Genomic DNA, 20,964 nt, shown 5'->3' on the forward strand with positions numbered 1-20,964 from the left:
CTCCAGCACCATCTGACCCACTCTCACTCTCTCCCTACCTTTATACTACATAAAGCTACTGACTTCTAGTTCCCATACGGGACTATAATTTCTTATACTTGCAAATGTTTGTAAATTTCCCTTTTTTCCAGAATGCCAAGTCCCATTCTCCTCCTGGTAAAATTCATTCCATGGATCACATTTCCACATTGCCAGCTGCAGGGATCTGGCTCTCTGCTCAGTCCCGGCAAAGCAGAACTGCAGTGATGGATGCCCATCATTGGCCTCTCCCAGCTGCCTCTGCAGCCCTCCCTACCCTCCTTTCTGTCTTATGAAGCTGATCTATTTGGACTGTATTGGTGGCCTCTGTATCCTCTGGCTCCTGGTCAGGCTTCTCCAGAGGGAGCCACCTGCAGAAGGTCCAGAGGACAAGGAAACCATATGTGTGCTCTTCTCTGCCTGGAAGGCACAAGTTGGCAGCTTCCTCTGCCAATATCACATCTATCAAGGGGCCCCTTCCAAGTACTTCTCTTTCTGTTATGGGTGACCATTTCTTTGTCCTTCATTATTCAGCTGAGAAATTGTCGCTTCCTATAAACTTAGTGCACTATGAATAAAGAGTCCCTCTGTTCAACTCTCCTCCTTTTTAATCTGCCCATCTCTTCTGCTCAGACACTCATTGTAAACAAACAACCCCAAAAAAGACCACATGAAGAAATACAGACATAGACTGAGAAGCCGTAGAAGGTGAAGAGTCAAGAAACATTAAAGGGAGAGGAAGAACAAGGGGATGTTGGAACCTCTGCTTGACTGATAAGCTACTTGGGCTAGAAAGCAAAGATGGACGTGGGGAAAGCTGGAGAATCAGAGAGAACCTTGATGTCAAAGACAGGGAAAGGATTTAAATTTTGACCCTAAGGGCAAAAGGAAAGTATCTGGTAATCCCTGTGCTCTGCTGGGGTTACACAAGGGACATCATCCCTCAGACAATTCTTGACAGCCTTCCACCTCATGGCCAGGCCCAGGAAGCTCTGGCACATGGTAACCATTCAATAAGTGTCCACTGGATCAGTGAATGAATGAATGAGTGAACACATAAGGACAGTTTGGGTTTTTTTCTCCCTATATGCCAGCATAATACTTCCTTGCACACCTCCTGTCTGAACTTAATCGTGTTTTTTCTTTGATGTATCTTCCTTGTAATTACCATGCAAAGCATCGGTGAGAAACAGCAGCATATGAGCCATGACCCTAAAAAGTAGGTCCATCTCCGTCTTTCATACTATAACAACCTATGTCATTCTAGAGATCGCAAGTTGAACAAGGAACACAACTCAAGTGATGGAGATTCTTGCCATGACCATTGTAGGTTATTCTGTTAGGCTTCACTGTTGGAGATGATTGAGGAAGTCATTTGAAATTCACAAGAGGATTGAAAAGAGATCCATTTGCTTGATTTTGAAGGAGAAGTACAACCTCCTTGCTCTTGTGCACAAGGTTTAATTAACCAAGTACTAACCAAAGATTTCAAGTAGACGCTTTAATCTTGATTTGTTTTTTTCTAACTGATAACATAGATTGATTTACACAAGATAAAATAATAGTATAATTTTAATTGGTTCCCTCATTTAAAAACTAACAGGAATGCATAGATAAAACCTATTTGAAAACATACTTTTATTACAAATTTACCATTTAATACAAGCAAACAGTATTGAAAAAAATCAAGTGATCTCAATATTGTAGCAAGTGAATATTTACTAAAGTCACGATAATGATGTCTTTCTATATGTAAATATTTTGAGATAATGGATATGCCCATCTCATGCACAAGTAAGTAAGCAAGATGAAGTTGAACACAAATAACCAATTGAATTTTTGCCTAAATATTCTAGTACTCAGTTATCCAAAAAGTACTAAATGCTATGGTTTTTACATCAGTGCTGGGATATTTCTGTGGGATATTGCTTTTTAATTAGCATGAAAATTTTTTATTCTGGTAGAAAATTAAGAAAAGTATGAAATGATACTAATTTAATATATTTTTAAATTCAATCACACGTTCATGAGTTTTCACTTTTTCATGTTTTTCCTAAGCAACTTTATACTGTATAAGGACTATAAATTGATAAACTCTATGATTTAAATGCATTTTGTTTCAACAAAATAGTTGTACTGCTCACCAAAGAGGCCATGGTGAATCCAATGACTTCAATATAGCCATCATCATGACGCTGAGGCTCAAAGTCATGGTGGTCTCCCGGGTTTCCCCAGGGCATTGTGCCAGCACAATATCTGCAGGATAAGGGGAAAAATAGAAATAAATAGACTCTATTATGCTCATGATTCTGTCATTAGAGATCAACTGGCAGTTAAAGTAATGAATACATATATCAAGACCTCACATAAACTCCATAAATACGTGCAATTGTACTTATGCATCATTTTAACTCAAATCTAAGTTACTTATTTACAGTTAGAACCAATGCTCATTAAGTATAAGTAAAGTTTTCTGCTCTTGGTATACACCTTTCAAATGAAAAGAAAATGAATTTTCTGAATTTTCTGAAATGATCGTACTCCAAGGTACGATCCTGCAAAAATGGCCATAATTTTGCAACAAAAGCATCCTGTAGTATCCAAATTTCCCCTCATTATTTATCAACATTTCTCACTTTAGGATTATGTCTGTTTCTATGCTCTCCTATGAATTCTCTTTAGGTGGTTTCAGAATTAGTGTTAAGGGAAGACACACACATACTAATTTAAGAGAGAGGGAATGGAGATGGGTAGCATTCACCACAATATGCATGATTTTAAGATAAGAAAGGTCTATGAGAGAAGAAAAGACAACTAAAGAAGAAAGTAGAGGAAAAAGAATGGGGAAAGACAAAATCAGAATAGGAGGGGGAAATAAAAGCCATTAGAAAAGTAAAGGAAAGAGAATATAAAAGGTCCAAGAAAGAGGAGTGTAGGGATAAAAAAGGAGAAGAGAACAAGAAAAAAAATACAGAATGCTACTAGCCAATGTTTCCTGAGAATCTAGGCCATCTACAGAACTAAGCTAAAGATATCTCTGGAATGAGACTGCAACTGACTATACAGAGCACTGCCAAGAATAATGAGGAGACTACGATGTGTTTTCACAGACATAAATTTACATAGAACTCTCATTTTAATTAAATTCAGTCTCAGTAAACTTTATCTGCAGATTTTGTGTCTGAAGTTGGTTAGTGGGTGGGTAACAAAGGGTTAGAGATCCATGCCTTCCAAAATCTTGGCTTGGAAGCCAAGAATCATATTTGATGTTGCTGAGGTAATGTGCTTATTTTGAGACTAGTTACTCTTAAATATTACTTTCTTCTGAGTTATGTAATATTACCAAAGATAATTGACATCCTGGCTAGAAAATGCTTCTCTAATTGATTCTATTTTTTCAAAGCAATCGCCTGGCAATGAAATCCACACATGAATCAGGCTGGATGGTTTCCTAATAGCTTTTGGGAAACTGAGAACAAAAATTTATTCACTTCTGTCACTCCTAGAGGAGGCAGAGTAGGGGTAGGAGGGTAGTAATTGAGAACTAAGTGAAAATGTTCCAATCAAAAGGGGTTTGGGGTCTGTTAAGGCTGGATGAGTCTAGACTAAGAATGCCATGTGACACACAAAACCACCTATCACAGAGAACACTAGATAAACCAGGTAGGAGAATAAAATTATCATCTGAAAATCTTTCATGAGCCATTAAGATAACTGATTTTCTTCTACAAATGGCTATCCAGTTTTCCCAGTATCACACATTTAAAAATCTATCTTTTCTTCACCTTATGCTTTTGGCACTTTTCTCAAAGATGAGATAACTCTTGTCCATGTAGGTTTGTCTCTGTGTCTTCTCAACTGTCTATTCCCTGGGTCTCATGTCTGTTTTTGGCCAGTACCATTCTGGTTTTGTTACTATAGCTCTGTAGTATAATCTGATTTTGGGTACTATGATCCTTTAGCCTAGTTATTATTGCTCAGGATTGCTTTGTCTATTCTGGGCCTTTTATTCTTCCATATGAACATTAGAACTATTTTTTTTCTAGTCTGTGAAGAATGTCATTGGAATTTTGATGCAGATTATATGGATTACTTTTGGTAATATGACCATTTTTGACAATATTAATTCTGCCTATCTAAGAACATGGAAGGCCTTTTCATCTTCTAATGTCTTCTTCAATTTATTTCTTCAGTATTCTATAACTTCCATTGTACAGATCTTTCACCTCCTCAGTTACATTTATTCCTGGGTCTGTTTTTAGGCTATGGTGAATGTTTTTTGATTCCTTTTTTTGGGGGGGTTAATTATTGGTGCATAGAAAAGCCATGGAGTTTGAATGCTGCTCTTGTATCCTTCTATTTTACCAAATTTGTCAGCCCTAGATGTTTTCCTGTGGAGTGTTGGAGTCTTCCAAGAATGGAAACAGACCCTTATCTATCAACCTGAACAAAAAGACAACACAAAGTGAATGAAAAACTAAGGAGTTAGACAGAAATTGTGCAGCTGATGGAAGAAAAGATAGGGTCAGCACACCAACATATAAGCACAGACACCAGCTCCTTTAATACGACTGCTGAAACTGAAGAAATAAAACCAAGAATCAACAAGGGGAATGGCATTAAATTAAAAAGATATGTATACCAAAGGAAATAAGAGTGTGAAAAATACATACAGAATGGAAAGAAATCATCGCTAGTTGCTCTTCGGACAAAGGTTTAATATACAGAGTATATTGAAAAACTTAAAAAACACCAGAAAAAAAAAACCAACAAATAACCCAATCAGTAAATAGGCAAATGCACTAAAGTAACATTTCTCAAAAGAAAAAATGCAAGTGGACAATAAATATTTTAAGAAACAAACATGTTCATCATTAGCAATCAGAAAAATGCAAATCTAAACTACAATGAGACTTTATCTCACTCCAGTTAGAATGTCAAGAATATTACTTATATTCTTGATGGATATTATTTATATATAAAGGAACACTTATATATTGTTGGTGGGATTGCAAAAACCATCATGGAAATCAGTATTGAAATTCCTCAAAAGACTAGGAATGGAACCACCAAATGATCCCGTTATTCTGCTCCTCAGAATTTATCCAGAAGAACAAATTAGCACATTATAGTCGTACATGCATTCCAATGTTTATAGCAGCAAAATTCACAATAGCCAAGTTCTGGAACTAGCCTAGGTGTCAGTCAATAGATGAAAGAATAAAGAAAATTTGGTATACATACACAATGGAGCCATAAAAAGGAATGAATTATGTCGTTTACTAATAAATGAATGGAACATCAGCTAAGTGAAATACGTCAGAGTCAGAAAGTGGAGAGTAAACTGTTTTCTCTCATATGCAGAAGCTAGAGAGAAAAAAGGAATAAATGAAAGGAAATCTCACAAAATAGAAGAAAGATCAGCAGAGTCGGGGATTGGGAGGGAAGGAGGACAGGAGGGAACGAACGGGGAAGAACTAGAGAATAAAATCAGCCAAATTATGGTATCTGCTTGTATGAATATACTACAATGAACTCCATGTTTATGCATAATTATAATGTACCTATATATATGTGTGTGTACATATACATGTATATGTAAATAAACATGAGGAAGAGGAAAGGAAAGGAGACAGGGAGGGTGAGGGAAGGAAGGGAGAGAAAAGGGTCAGTATGAAGAATTAATTGAAGCAAATTATGCTATGTATATATAGGAATAAGTCACAGTGAACCACACTGTTATGTATGATTGTAATACACTAATAGAAACATAAAATAACTGATTTTTATTGGTGATACCTGAAATGTCTCTGTTATGAAAACAGGTATACATCAAGTCAAAGTTCACGTCAAACCAAGGATATGATATAAACAGAGCTTACCTGGGTATATTTAAAAATACTATACACTGGAACTTGAGTTCCTGAATCTTTGGGGTGAGATCTGTTCCATCACACTGCAACAATGAAAACAGAAAAAGCAAGGGTTTGAAGCTGTCACAAGTCTAAGAAAATTTTCAAGATAACTGGGTTGACAACAATAGGCACCATGATCTTATTCCCCTTGTCTCTAATTCTGCTTAACTGGATGGCCAGTTACTATGATTGAAAATTTATACTTTTTTATAGCTTAACTAGACCCAGAGTTCAGAGCTGGGTTTCGTTTTGATTTAATATAAAACAAACCTGATATTTGACAAAAAAATAAACTGTGTCTGTTTTCACAATCACAGTAAATACTGTCCTTCTTAACCTTGGGTTATTTATTATTAGATACTTATATGCAGAGAATCAACGATGAAAGTCTTACCAGAATGAAAGGAATGAAGCTATAAATGAAGGCAGTAGCATTAACTACCACAACCATCTGATTCAAACAAGTTATTTGTTTTCTTTGAGATAATTTTTATGTTTAAAAGATTAAATGTAACATTTTGAACACTTTTTAAAAGATATGCATATTCAAGTTTTTAAAAAGATATCTATTATAAGTGAGGATAAGCTCCAACAGGCCATCTGATCCTTGCCACAGGGAAGTCAGTATTTTGAATGAAATAATTAATAACTCTCATGAATGTGAAATGAGTATGGGAATACTAGACCAAGAAAATATAAAACAGTAACAAGTGATTACTTTTTTAAATATTTAATCTGTAACAGAAGTGGACTGGACTTCTGAGAAGAAACTGCTTTGCTTTTGATTGACATGACTCTGGTCTCGAAGGCCCAGGCCAGCCTTGCTCAGCGCCTCTGTGTGCTTCCCTGATCTGTCAGTGCTTTCCCCAAAGAGTAGCATCCTCTGCCTAATCAAAGGAGATCCTTCCCTTTGCCTTTCTCATTTCCCACTAGTGACAAAGACCAAAAGACAAAAACTCCAGTCAGGGCTACAGACTCCTCAGTGGTCAGAGTCACAAAGTCTGCTTTTCTATTTGCTTTATTCATAGCTTCATCCCAGAATTTTCTTGTTATTGTTTTCTTTTGGGAAGAGGAGTAAAGCATTCCCAAAGTCCCTGATAATTTTTGAGGAGTTCTTTAGGCAAAGTTTTAAACTAAGTAGTAATGATTTTGATAACACTCAAGATTATTGTCTAAGCACCCGGAACTTTTCCTGGCTGTTTTTATACAACCTAATTTTCATGAGCATGCTCGAAAATAGCTTCCAAGAAAGCTTATAGACGTAAATAAATGAAATGTTTTCAAATGTAATTTAGATAGGAATCAAATTCTAGGTGGTGGTCAAAGGTGGTTTCAGAGAACTCTCAACTACTAAGCAAACATAAAGCCTCCTGCTTTAAGGACTTGAAAAGAGTGTGTAGATGACTATATTAAAACACTGACTGCTCTCTGTGGCAAAGAGAAGGTGGTCGATGGTGTACACATCTGATCATTCGAGCTCACCTTCCATCCTTTCTATCTCACGGTCAAAACATGCAGTAATTTCACTACAGAGGTATCCTATGTCACACAACAGTGGTCAAATATGGTTTTTTTAAGAGACATATCTTATTATGCCTGTTTCACAGGCAGGAAAAGCAAGGTGTTTCAAAGGTTCAATGACATAATCAAAGTCAGATTCCTAGGAAAGGCAAACCTAAGACTGAATCCCAAATCCCTACACTTTGTTTCTAATATTTTTTTTCCTCCTCCTAAAAGTACATAAGATTACAAAGCTATTCCACCTGGAATATTACATGTATTGGCTGATTCTACATTTTTCCTGGTGATTTGCTGCTATTTTGGCCTCTCTGCAAGCTCATTTTAATCCTTGCTATGTAGCTGCCCATGTATGAAGCAATCATTAAAAGGACTGCCAGAGAGAGAGAGAGAGAGAGAGAGAGAGAGAGAGAGAGAGAGAGAGAGAGAGAGAGAGAGACTCTCTGGTGATTAGGAAAATATGCAGAGATTGGTTTCAGTCCTCTCTCCTGAGCAGTTTACTGACATTCAATGTGTCCACTGCCCATCTATGATCCGAAAATTTATGCCCAGCACTCACTAGCTCTCTTGGCAGGCACTGTCAATGTTCCTCTAAATGTAAAAAATACTGGAAGGGTAGTGATGGTCATTTTTGGCTGGGTGGCAGGCAGAAGAAGAAATGGGCAGTTTGGTATAATGCTGCTGGTACTTAACTTTATTAACCATAGTTTTATCAAAATAAAGAACTTCATAGTACAATGGATTTGGGTATTTCTTCCATCTAGTTTTAAGAAAGAAATATTTGAATTGTCAAGATTCTCCATCTCTGACAGACACTTCTCATATGAGAGCCAAAACACATGCAAATGATGCCAAGGTTTGTTAATACCAGAGTGATGGGCTTTGTTTCCCATTTAACTGATTTAGGAGATTCATATCTCATATGTGCTTTACTGATGATAACAGATTTTCATTTGTATCTTCTCATGCTCCTCTGTATTCCTCTATATCCTTATTAGCTTAATATCATGTTTTTCTCTATTTTTATGCATATATTTTCCCAGTTTCTCTGATCACATATTCCTCACCTATGCCATGATAAATCCAAGCCTTACTGTGTCACTACACATCCTTCCCCATTTCTATATTTTTCTCCTTCTATCTTTTCTTCATTTATGTATGCAACTACACACAACAAAGATCCATCCATCCATTTACTTAACTTGGTTCCTATAAGAAACATTTTGTCTTTCTTAACTAATTTTAAGCTGTTTTAAAATGCAGCACCTAGAGAAAGGTAAATTTATCTCTCCTTTTCCTCCAAGTAGTAGATATCTTAAACCTGGGGCAGAGAAAAAGAAATAAAATTTGAAAATTCCATTCAGCGGTGAGGAACCTGACCAGCCTAATGGGTAAGTTAGCACAAAATAATAAATTCAGGCAAGGCCCTGTTCTAAAATGGAGTCCTCTCAGACAGTCCTGGAATAAGGACATTTGTTTGGTGAGCTTTTGTTTACACTTCAAGAGCCAGATAACATCATTTCTTTGATGAAGGTCATCCTGATGCCATCATATTCAAGGTTACTATTTTTCCCCTTGTGATACCACCATCTTGTGCGTATGTTGAATAACTTTATTACATTATGCTCCAGTGATTTAAGTGGCTTTCTCCATAACGGGACTGTGAATTTCTTCAGGAATGAAACTAGTTTTTATACTCATCTTTATTCCAGCAACTAAGCCAGTGCCCAAGACATGATAAGTATTCATAAATACTGCTTGAGTGAACCACACTAAGCGATCTCTAAATCACACATAGTCCAAGAGATTAATCCACGCAGACACTGTTATTTAGGAGTTGTTTCTTGTGACATTCATATTCACAGGCAAAAAAAAAAAAATGAACTGACATATTCAATACTTACGACAACTTTAACATGTTTGGATAGATCTCTAGAACTTCTCTGTAGGAAATCAGAAAAAGCTGCCTATACATCATAAGGGGAAAAACAAAAAACTTAGTTAAGTGGTTTTTCCATATCCCACTTTCATCTTATAGACAGTTCCCAATGATTCCAAATTATACAAAAATATATAACAAGTTCTCCTTTTGCTGAATCCACAGTAAAGCAGGAAAATGATTATCAAGTTGAAATATTTCTTTTTGTTTTTCAAACTATAATCTCTAGTAAAATTTAAGACTACAGACAGAGGGTGAAAAACTGGATAATTCCAAGGGTCAGTGTGAAGATGACTTTGGCTGTCCTCCCTGACTGTCCTACTGGTCTGTTAGATGCTAAAATAATCTTTAGCATTGCCACTGAGAATGCCCTGCTTTACCTCTTTTGACTCCCTCTATGCAGAGGAATAAACTGTACTTTCTTAATTAATATTTTGGATGACTTTTTCCTGAGGAGGAAAAGAAGGGTTTTCCATTAATTTCATATCTGCTTCCATGAAATTCTTCCCATGTTCTGTCAATCTGTCAGTTTCTCATCCAAACATCAATGTGTACATGTGAAAATGACATTCTTATCTGAGACTCTTTATACATTTTTCAGTCTGTCGATACAGTTTTCCAACTACCTGCCTGATTTCCCCAGTCCTTACATTGGTTTTGATGTTTTCCATATGCCTCCCTGAATATCACCTACTCTTATACAGCATGAAGCCTTGTATCTTTAAAATTCAGAGATGATAAATATCAACTCCCTTTCTGACAACAAACTTAAAAAAACACACCATTACTTTCATTCTTAAATGAAGACATTAATAGTAATTATATAGAGACAGATAAAAATGTCTGATATGTTATAATTTTTAATATAATTAGTGTCATTGAATTAATATTAAATAACATATAATGATTATAAAATGAAATATGTACTTACCCCTGCATAAAACATTTTATTTCGAAAACGACTATTGAATTTCTCTGGATTTGCCTCTGTGAAAGAGGAAAGGTAGTTTTGTTATAGGCACCTCATTAGAGATTAGCAGTTTTACCCCCAGACCTACCTTAAACTATAGGGCCAAAAGATCCTTGAGCAGTTTTGGGTTTGTTTGTTTGTTTTTGTTTTTGTTTTTTTAATCATCTTTCCCTAGGCTTCAGGGAAATATAGTGGCCCAGTGCTAAAAATGTTTAGCTCCAAACTGGCAACATCAGAGCAAATTGGCAGCTTGTTATAAATGCAAATCATTAGTCCCTACCTAAACCTACTAAATTAGAAGTCTGCATGCAGAGACTAGGAATGGTGGTGAGTCTCATGAATATTAAAGCTTGCGACACTCTGGACTCTTCCAAATAGCAGGTTGGCAGGAATTTGGGAAAGAGATGATAGGGAGAGATGATAGGAGGTAAAGAAGTGATTATTTTCATTGACTTCTACAGGACATTGCTTCCATAAACTATATACACAACTTCCAAATGTAATCAAATATGGAGAATTTAGATAAAAATTAATGGAGAGTTTGCTTTTATAAAATTTCTGCACTACCATCTGTTCTTGCTTGTCACAAGCCTTGGAAAATTATTTGTTTTGATGGAGAATACACACACACACACACACACACACACACACACACACAGACACACACACACAGATGGTCTACTGAATGGATTTGGCTTATTACAGCAAAGGCCTTGACTAAAAATGATTTTAATTTGGATTTTGCCTCTGTATGCTATAAAGTTTGAAGACCCCAAAAGATGAAACAAAAATGGGTGTCAGAATTTTCATGTGAATTAAAGGGACTATAAAATCCCCAAATTAACTATAATTTTCTCAAATGTTTTTCTTCAATAAAGTTTTAAGACATTCTAAAAGAAACTACTGTCCACATTCGGCCTTCTACTATTTTATTCCAGACACCCATCATTTCCTTCTTAGTCTAGGTCTTTCTCCCAGTCATTTCTCGATAGGTAGCAGGATGACAGGCTGAAGCTAACCGTGTTTGTGAGTGCCAATCCCAGCCATCACCCTGAAGAGTAACAGAGTTCACTCTCCAAGACCAAACAACATGCCTAGGACCTCAAGAAATAATCCTAGACAAATGATTCTTAGATTATTTTCATGATTATTGCATCATCATGGCAGCACATGACATGGAAACAAGTTGAGAGCTACAAACTTTTGTAGATTGGTCCTGGAGAGCTGTCTTCATTGATATACAGTTTCTGTATATCAAAGCTTTTCTATACTCTGTTCTAAGTTCTCTAACCCTAGAAACAAAATGAAATGAAGGCTCAATTATACATTAAAAAAAAAGAAGATGAAAATGGCATTAATTGATCTGCATCCTGATTTCCCATGCTTGGCCTGAGAATAAACCATTTTCACATTTTAGGTCTAGTGCAAGTAAATGTGGCTGTTGAACAACATGTCATTTTTATCTATTTTTGAATCAGATTTACCTGGTACCATTTGCATGTACCTTTACATTAACTGTCTCACTTTATGAAACCAGAGGTAAAATGAGAACCTTTTTACTGTGCAATTTATCATGAGTACATAGATACTAATTAAAAAAGAAACAACAACAACAACAACTCAGGCCCAGCTATTAAGCAAGCTACAGGCAAGGGAAAACAGCAGCCACAATGCTGGCAGAGAACTTTTTCAGGGCATTGATGCCATAGCTATTAAGTGAATCATCTGTCAACTACTAACATTTATTAATTTTATAATTTATGGTTTGAAAATATTTATATTGCAATGAGGTTTTTCCAGAAGCTGAAAAAATATTTCTTTTTAAAGAATAGTTTCTTCTTCCTCTCAAAAGACAGACTATTTCTATCTTTAAGATCTCCCCAAATGATGACAAAATTAAGAACTAAGCTGAGTTTTTGGTGATTTCATGCACACATTTGAGGAAACCAGTCACCTCAGATGTATTTAGTGAAGTCACTAAATAACATGAAATAAGAATTTAAAAATAGAGATCCATCAAGACACCTCACATTCAGAGAGGTGTTAAAGACATAAGGTAAACAGGTAGGAGATTTGCACTTATGCTTTGGGTGTGAGGTTAGAAAAGGTTCAAGGGAATCCTCTTAGTCCCAGGACAAGAAATTTGCATATTATGCTGTGACACACACCCTGATGGCCTTTGACAGCTGGATTCTTTTCCTATGTCCACATCTATGCTATTCCAAGCAAAACAGAAACAAACAAACAAACAAAAAACAGATTCACAAACAAGGGGCAGCTGGAGATGTTTTAGCTTAGACCTAGAGCTTCAACACTTCCAGTGGAAGCCAGATCACACGAAAGTCAGGAAGAGCCTGCAGACAACGATATTCAGCAATTTCCCACTGGCTTTTAAAAAGAGCTAGGATGATTGATTGTCTGTGTGCATGCACAGGAGCTGGTATGCCTTCAGGGAGGACCAAGAGTGAGGACTCCAACTACATCAAGAAACAGAAGGAAGAATAAAGAATTGGGAAAGCGTCAGAGAGAAAGTGTAAGAGCTCTCGGTCCTTCAGGAAGTTGTGTCTGCTGGTTGCTTTGAGATAAACATGAAAGACCACCCTCAAGAAAGGCTAGCAATTCTCATAATATCCCAAGACTCCAACAGTGGGAGGATCCTTGATACACTGCTCCAATTCCTGGGTTGCCCATTCTCCTCCTCTGCAAAAAGTGGTGTCAGACAGTGAGGCCCAAGCACTCCCTGGATTCATTCAGATCTTTCTTCTGTTCATAGTGTGACTGAACACCAATGGTAGCTTTATTAATTTTTTTATTCCTGCCACAAGAAATCACTATAAACTTGGCAACTTAAAACAACATCCATTAATTTCCTTGAGAGTTCTTCAGGTCAAAATTCTGGACGAGGCTCTCCTGGGTACTCTGCTTAGGGTCTCATAAGACCCAAATCAAGGTGTCATACTGGTGAACCCTTATTGAGGTCCATGGGAAAGATTCACTTCTAAGCTTATTCAGGTTGTTGGCAGAATCCATCTCCTTAGGGTTGCAGGACGGAAGTTCTCTCTCATTGCTGGATGGTGTCCAGGATTAATTCCCACTTCTAGAGGCTTCCTGAATTCCCTGGTTCCTGATCCCTTCCATCATCAAAGTCAGCAATGGAACATCAAGTCTTCACACTCTGAATCATTATGACTTCCCCACTTGCTCTCCTCTTCTGCTTTTAAGAGCTCATGTTTTTAGTTGAGTCCGTGCAGATAATCTAGAATTCTCATCCTATCTTAAAGTCACCTGATACATTAACTTGCATCACATCACAGAGTCCTTTTGCCATGTAAGGTAACACAGCTGACAGAGCCAGATGACAACTGGTTGTGGAAGCCAAAATGCTACAGTCATTGTCCACTGTCTGCCACATAATCCACATCCCTCTCATTTGAAAAACATATTCACTCCCTCCGAGATCTCTAAAGACCTCATCTCATTATAGCATCAACTCAAAATCCGAAAATCTCATCTAAATCTCATTAGCTCAAATTTCCCAAATCTTATTATCTAAATCATCTAAATGATTTAGCTCCGGATATAATCCATTTGTAATGATGATGGAGCTGTGGGTATAATCCATTCAATTGACTCAACGTATTAACAGCAGGCTTATATCCAACACAATAGCATGACAGGAGCCATCAGAATGGGGATCCTAAAACCCTGCTTTTGTCTGTGACTGGCCTTGCAGATATAGCTTTCAGTTCCTTCCAAATGTTTATTTCAGTCCAGTTATCACCCTCTAGGTCTTTGGAGGGCCTGACAAAAGCATATTAGCTCACTTTACAGAGTTTATTCGTTTACTCTTCATAAGCTTTTCTCCCCTTTCTCCTTTAATGGCCCTTGCAAATGACGCCCAGAGACTGTTCTATTTGAGCCGGTATGATGGCCTTCCTGACACCTGTGTCTTCAAGAAAGGAGGAAGTCCAAAATACATGAGTCACCTTGTTCCTGTAGTGCTTTCCTCTTACAAAGACAAACGGTGACTGGTGTATAAATAGTCACATCGCAGTTGCCTTCCACACATAGATCATTTCTAAATTCCTAACCACCTTAAATATATAGACATTTTCAAAGATGGTTATTGTTGCAAAGCACCTCTATGGTTGCTTAGCTCACACCACAATTTCCTATATACTTCTTTTCTCTGTAGAGCTTACAGACAATAGCCCCATCCCTTTGTCCCCCTATAGTTATTTCCCAGGAAAGAATATAGGTAAAGAATTCAGGTGGTTATCCATCTGTTGCCACAGATCTCCACCCAGCATCAAGTTACCCAAGAGTCCAAATAATCCAAGCTCATGGAAGGGCTCATGAAACACATATTGGTTTACCGTCTCAGATACTTAGTATTTCCTTAAGTGACACACAATTATTATGATTTTAAAGTCAACATTCTGATATTCCAAACCTGTGAACATGCGAAGCCCAGTGACCAAAATTTAGGAGTGAAATCTCCCAGGTAACAAAGAGACTACTCCATGGAACAGCACATAAAAGTGGAATCATGAAACCATACCCCTGCAGAGGCATGTCAAGATGCCACTCTTTGGCACTGCTCATGTAAATTCAGTTCTACATACATATTATAAAACCCAGTATGTGAAACAAAAGACAAGCAATCCTATGTTCTTCATTTTTGGATAAAAAAATCCAAATCACATTGAAATATAGAATGAGTAGTCAAAAAGTGATCGTGTATGATTATTTATATTTCTGAATGTATACAATATAAAACAAAATACGTATTATGTATTTATAGTGACATAAATGCACCCTTGTAATCTTAGACTTTTTAAAATAAATATAAAATTTATAAGACTTCTGTTATCTGATATAATTCACTGCTTTAAAATGCATAAGGACTAGTTGTTATGGTTTGGATGTGGTATCCTCCAAAAGCTCACATGAAAATAATGCAAGAAGGTTCAGAGAAAAAAATGATTGGGTTATGAGAGTCTTAACCTAATCAGTGAATTGCTCGCCTGATGGGATTAATTGAGTAGTGGCTGAAGGCAGGTGGGGTGTGGCTGGAGGAGGTGGGGCACTGGGGAAGTGGCTTTGGCTTTGGTATTATATTTGTATCTGGTAAGCGAAGATATCTCTCTCTCTCTCTCTCTCTCATATATATATGATATATATGAGATATATATATCATATATATATATATATATATGATATATATATATATATATCTGCTTTCTGATCAGCATGTGAGCTGCTTCCTTTTGCCACACTCTTCCACCATGATGTTCTGCCTCACCTCAAGCCCAGAGAAATGGAGCCTGCTGTCCATGGATGGACAACTCTAAAATCCTGAGCCCTAACTTTTCCTTCTCTACAATTGTTCTGGTTAGATCTCTTCATCACAGCGGGGGAACAGCTGACTAAAACACTGGTTAAAAATGCTGCATGCACACTTGCTTCAACTAATCTTAGCCCAAATTGCCTTTGATGAGATACTCAAAGAGAAAAGCAGCTCAAACCTAAAGGTGAGGTGAAAAGACAACTATAAACACAGATACCGAGAACATAGACTCCACATGGTAAAATACATTTCCAAGTTTTCAGAATTGGATTATTACTCATGTTACCTACACGCACATTCATTTATGCCAGCTCGTACATTGACAAGGAAGTCTGCCTGACTCATAATTCAGACTGGAGTCTTTTAACCTACAGATCTTAAAAACTTGTTCAAGCACACATATAAATTGAGTGTGCATATCTTTACCATACTTTTCCTTTACTCTGTTTCCAACATCTTTACTGAAATGCATATCAAATCCAGTTTTCCTGAGACATATTCATTAGGTATTTGCAAGGGCAAAACTGTATTTGTAAAAATCAACAGGCAGTTTGAACTTCATATGCCCCACACAACTTCCATATTCTCTCCATTGGACACTTACTTTAAGACTTCAGTTCAATGACTTCATAACCTATGCCTATGATAACATCACCATCCTAGATTCAAATTGTATGCACTAAAAAATCTTTCATTTTTTTCCAATATAATCTCCCCTTAAGGAAAAATATTTTTATGAACATTATCATCTTTTTTTCTAATACCATAAAAATGTTATTGTGTATTAATTGCTCATCGAACCCATCCCTATGACAAGTTTATTGTCTCTCTGTACTTTTTTCTCCTGTCTGAAATGCTCTCATCAACTTCATTTCTTGACTATATCATACTCTTCTTTTATCTCCCAGCCATATTTCCATCTATGCTTTCTGAAAATTTACCCCATATTCTTCCTCTGTCAATAGTCCTGCTTAACACCCCCGTATTATTTATGACCTCTATAACTAGTATTGTCTTCACTATATGTACCTTCTTCTACTATTTATCTTTGATCTGTGGGATCTGTCCTGCAATCAAACATTCTGTTACTGCAACAAATACTAACGGAGATAGCCACAAGGCTGTGAACTGGGAATAGGAAAATAAAGATGTGGTCTTTTACCCTCATGGAGTTCAGAGTAGAGGTGACAGGTCAAAAAATGAAAAATAGAACATAATTTTTTACTATGGATGATATTTTTTGTGAGATGAAGTGGTAGAGTGATCAGGAAAGTGTTCCAGAGGGAGGTATACTTGAATCATGAATGACAAGTGGGTGACACATAGAAGTTCAAGATGGAAAAGAAAGTTTCAGACAGAGACCGCAGGCAGTGAATTTTCCAGGGCACACTGCACTTCAGCTTCAGTGCCTGGACAAAAGACATGCAGCGTGTCCCTTGGAGTGACAACAGTGATGGAATTTAGCAAACCACTGCAAGGAACACCTTTTTAGAAAAATATGTCTGTTTCCTATGAAATGAGTCATAAAACATTGACAATCCTTTGAAAGGTGCTGATCTGCAAGCCTCTGTATATTCAGTGAAAATAGTAAATCCTAAATCAAATTTAAATACTGCCTCCTCCAGAGACATAATTGCATTTCCTTGACCTTGTAGCATAAGGTTCAACTCCTCTGAATGATAATGTCAATGAGGCAATAAAATGCAAGCATCCAATCTCAGGCTAGAAGTTTGATGTATTTAATATCCAGGCCCAAAAAGTAACAATCTCATTCACGTGGTTGACAAAGTGAGACTTAACTTTGTCACTGATAACCATAATCATTGTTAACAAGGTTAAACATTAATAGATTGGAATATTTTCAATATACTCCCTCAAGCATTGTGATAATACAATAATGATGAAAGTACTGGGCAATACTCCAAGTGACAATTAAATGATCAATCCTATTACATCTCCAAACTCTGTTCCATATTATTGCACTTTTTGATACTTGAGTAGCACAAATTCAACCATGGGTGCTTTGGTCACTTTGAGAATAAGCATCTCTGTTTCCAACCAAATGAAGCATGCTTTCTTTGTTATCAAATATTAAAAACCCAAGTTGTCAAATATTTGCTGCCTTTATAAACAAAGTCAAACAAAATGTTAAGACTGTGCATACTCCCTGATAGACTTTCTACTAGTAATTCTAAAAGCATTTGCATTGTAATGACACCAATAAACTGTTTCAAAATAAATGTCACTTTAATTGTCCTTTCTAAAAGAAATACAATATAGTAAGTTATGCTAAGAACTGTCCATTTGATGAGCTATTCTCTTATTTCTGCCAAAAATTCTTTCTGCAATTACATTTTTAAAAATTCTGCCTTCATGAGATTTATATTTATAAACTACTGCATGTAGACAGATTGGCATAGTTCCCAGTTTAAAATACTGTATTTCTTGACTAATACCTAATAGGTTATTTTATCCAGAATCATTTTTTTCCAGAACAGCTCTCTTGAGACTTGAGTCACCCTGCAGGTATATTATAGTAAATTATACAAGTTTTATCATTAAACCTTAATATTGTGAATGACTATGTCTGAGAACAGTCTGAAGTCTCGTCTCTGAGTAGACTTTGTCTGAGAACAGCCACTCACACCCTATCAACAAGAATGAATCATCCTCACCCCTGTTGAAAAGTGGCCTTACTTATGTTTCATTTTTTCCTATAGCTTAGCTTAAGATTTTCTTGACTGACCAGATAAAAATATGGGGCAAATCCAAATGAACAGAAATCAGTTTAAAAACTAGCTTTAGTAATTATACTTTTCATGCAAACTTTTTTAAAATTTAATGTAAAAATATATATTAATAAATACTGAGATTTCTGATACTTGGAGTATCAACAAAATTTAGTTCTATTGTATTATAGACATTTATTTTCACCATCTCAATCTCATCTTCATGAATATTTTATCTATTATTCTCAATCAACAAAATTCTCCTTTATTAGCTCTTTGTAGCTGGTTTTCCTCCAAAGGCTCTGGTTTGCATATAGGAAAAATGCTAGCAATTCTATTTCATATCACATAAAACACTTACACTAAGCCTTTGCATTAAAGTATTCAAAGATTAATGCTTGGAATCCTTAGTTGATTGTTTTTTAATATCACTCATTTAAACTATGTTCACACACACACACACACAAAAAAAAAACCCAACTGCATATTCTACTTTAAAATTAAAGAGTCCCAAGGCTTAAAGTAAGAAGAAAAAAATTACTTTTCCCCAGAGAATTCTTTTATAAATCTGGTTTTTCCACCTTGTGTCATTCCTGGATCTCCTCTTACTTTATGCATAGAAATTCCATCAAACTACAAAAAAGTGTATCATTAGGATATCTTTCAGGATAATTAGACTAAGTATTAGACTCACTTAAATGGGCTCATAGTGGGCTACTTACTCATTTAGGTTTCTTTTCATGCCAGGAGGCCTATTTTGGGAAATTCATGTATTAATAAAAACTCTGTTCTTTTATATGTGTTGTTAAGGAACCTGGGAATCTTATTAAGAAGGCTAGGTCCAGTCTCATAAAAAATGTGAAAGGAAAAAAATGGGCCAAGAAATTAAAAGTGAAATGTCCCATTTACTTCCCAAATGAAGTCTCCACAAACATAAGAAGAACAATAGTTGATAATGTGGCCTAATGTAGATGCCTCTTACTACCACATCTCCAAGATTTATCCGTAGCAGGATGTGGGAGGGCAAAGGTGCTTCTGATTTGGGATATTTAAGATTCTTTTATCAAACATCCTTTCTGCATGATTTTCCAGTTAATCAGAGAAGACCAAACTCTGGCTTGAGTATCACTCTTTTCTGGCGTAGAATATGACTCCTAAAGAGACTCTCCCCTCAACGCCTCATGAAACCAGAAAGGCCAAGGTCTACCAAAATGCCTGAACTCTAGGAGAGACTTTCTAGATCTGTACTTCAGCTGCAATTTGTATTCTAACAGTCTGAATAGCTCCACCCTGGACATTTTAGTCCTAGGAGCATTATCAGAATTTTTTTTTTTTTTTACCTTATTGCCAGAATGTGAAGTTTTCAATTCTAGCTTTTAGGACTCTGTATTTCAAATTCTATAATTTAAAACTCCTTGAGCTCTGCAGAACCTTGAGGAAAAGAAATAAAGTAATTCCTCATTTATGACTTCCACCTCCCAAGTTTCTGAATAAAGTACAGTGCTACCTACATCCTGGCATTATTTTGGGGGATATATAAATATATTTGCAAGAAACCAGGTACCAACATAAGTCATCGATAGATATAAAGTTTAGTTATATTCATAGGAAGAGAGTGAGAGAAAGAGATTGACAGAGAACAAGAGAATAAAAAAGAGATTGTTAGAGTTTACCAAGCATATACAGAAATCCTAAACTTTCTCAGCCCTGAATAGCTTAAGAAAATTTGAATGAAATATTTTCATCACATTTCATCTTTCTTCTCTTTCAAAACTTGTTTTGTTTGTTCCCCATCTCTTTTAGTACTTGAAGTTGCCCGGATGCCTCATTCACACCTGTCTCATCCACTGGGAATCACCTACCTTTCTCCCTAATTCAATCATCATTACACGTTTGGTGTCCAAATTATCTGTAGCCCCTAGTATCTACATGCCTGCTGCTTCTTTGTTTTGCTATCATCTTTCAATGGCTCTGGTAATGACCTATGGAGCTTCAATCACTGGTGGTTTGTGGGGCTGTGAGTACCCTCACGGCTTAAGTGGAATCATCTCTCTTTATCTCAGTAGTTCACTCAGTTCAAAAGTTCCATTCAAAGTTAAGGGTTAACAGTCCTGAGAGCTGGAATGTACATTTAGTCCAGTACTTTAGTATCTCTGAGATCCCAAACAATTAGGTCTCAGGGCCCCACTTGTAGCCACTTCCCATTGGGACTAGCTCCCAAGGTCATCATGAAGGTTAAAATGGAACAATACTGAAGCACATTGCAAACACTTAAGTGATATGTAAACAAAAGGGAACATGCAAAACACCTGCTGGGAACTTCCTCCCTGGGAGATGGAAATGAGACGCTGTCCTCACCTCTGGATTCATGGAACTCCAGTGTGACATGAGCATCAAATCCAAGGCTGAAGTAATTATTGAAAACATTCAGAGGAAGCTGCAATGATAAACAAAGACAGAGGTAAACTGTACGTAGCTGGTTAGAAAGAGAAAATAAAATCTAATGCCAGTTACTTAGTTCTGGG

At 36.5% G+C, this 20,964-nt stretch overlaps 1 protein-coding gene across 12 annotated transcripts in view; it reads right to left on the reverse strand.

Annotated features, from left to right (window-relative positions):
* Dgki (diacylglycerol kinase iota) overlaps positions 1 to 20,964 on the reverse strand; it is a 425,847-nt gene that overhangs the window by 159,531 nt on the left and 245,352 nt on the right. For all 12 annotated transcript variants that reach the window (XM_078040589.1, XM_078040592.1, XM_078040591.1 and 9 more), the window contains 5 exons: positions 20,798 to 20,876; positions 10,322 to 10,377; positions 9,356 to 9,418; positions 5,901 to 5,974; positions 2,163 to 2,274 (listed from right to left, as the gene is read on the reverse strand). In XM_078040589.1, the coding sequence (XP_077896715.1) occupies positions 2,163 to 2,274; positions 5,901 to 5,974; positions 9,356 to 9,418; positions 10,322 to 10,377; positions 20,798 to 20,876 (384 nt within the window). The remainder of the gene's footprint in view (positions 1 to 2,162; positions 2,275 to 5,900; positions 5,975 to 9,355; positions 9,419 to 10,321; positions 10,378 to 20,797; positions 20,877 to 20,964) is intronic.

This window comes from Ictidomys tridecemlineatus, chromosome 2, assembly GCF_052094955.1.
Source record: "Ictidomys tridecemlineatus isolate mIctTri1 chromosome 2, mIctTri1.hap1, whole genome shotgun sequence".
Lineage (NCBI taxonomy): Eukaryota > Metazoa > Chordata > Mammalia > Rodentia > Sciuridae > Ictidomys > Ictidomys tridecemlineatus.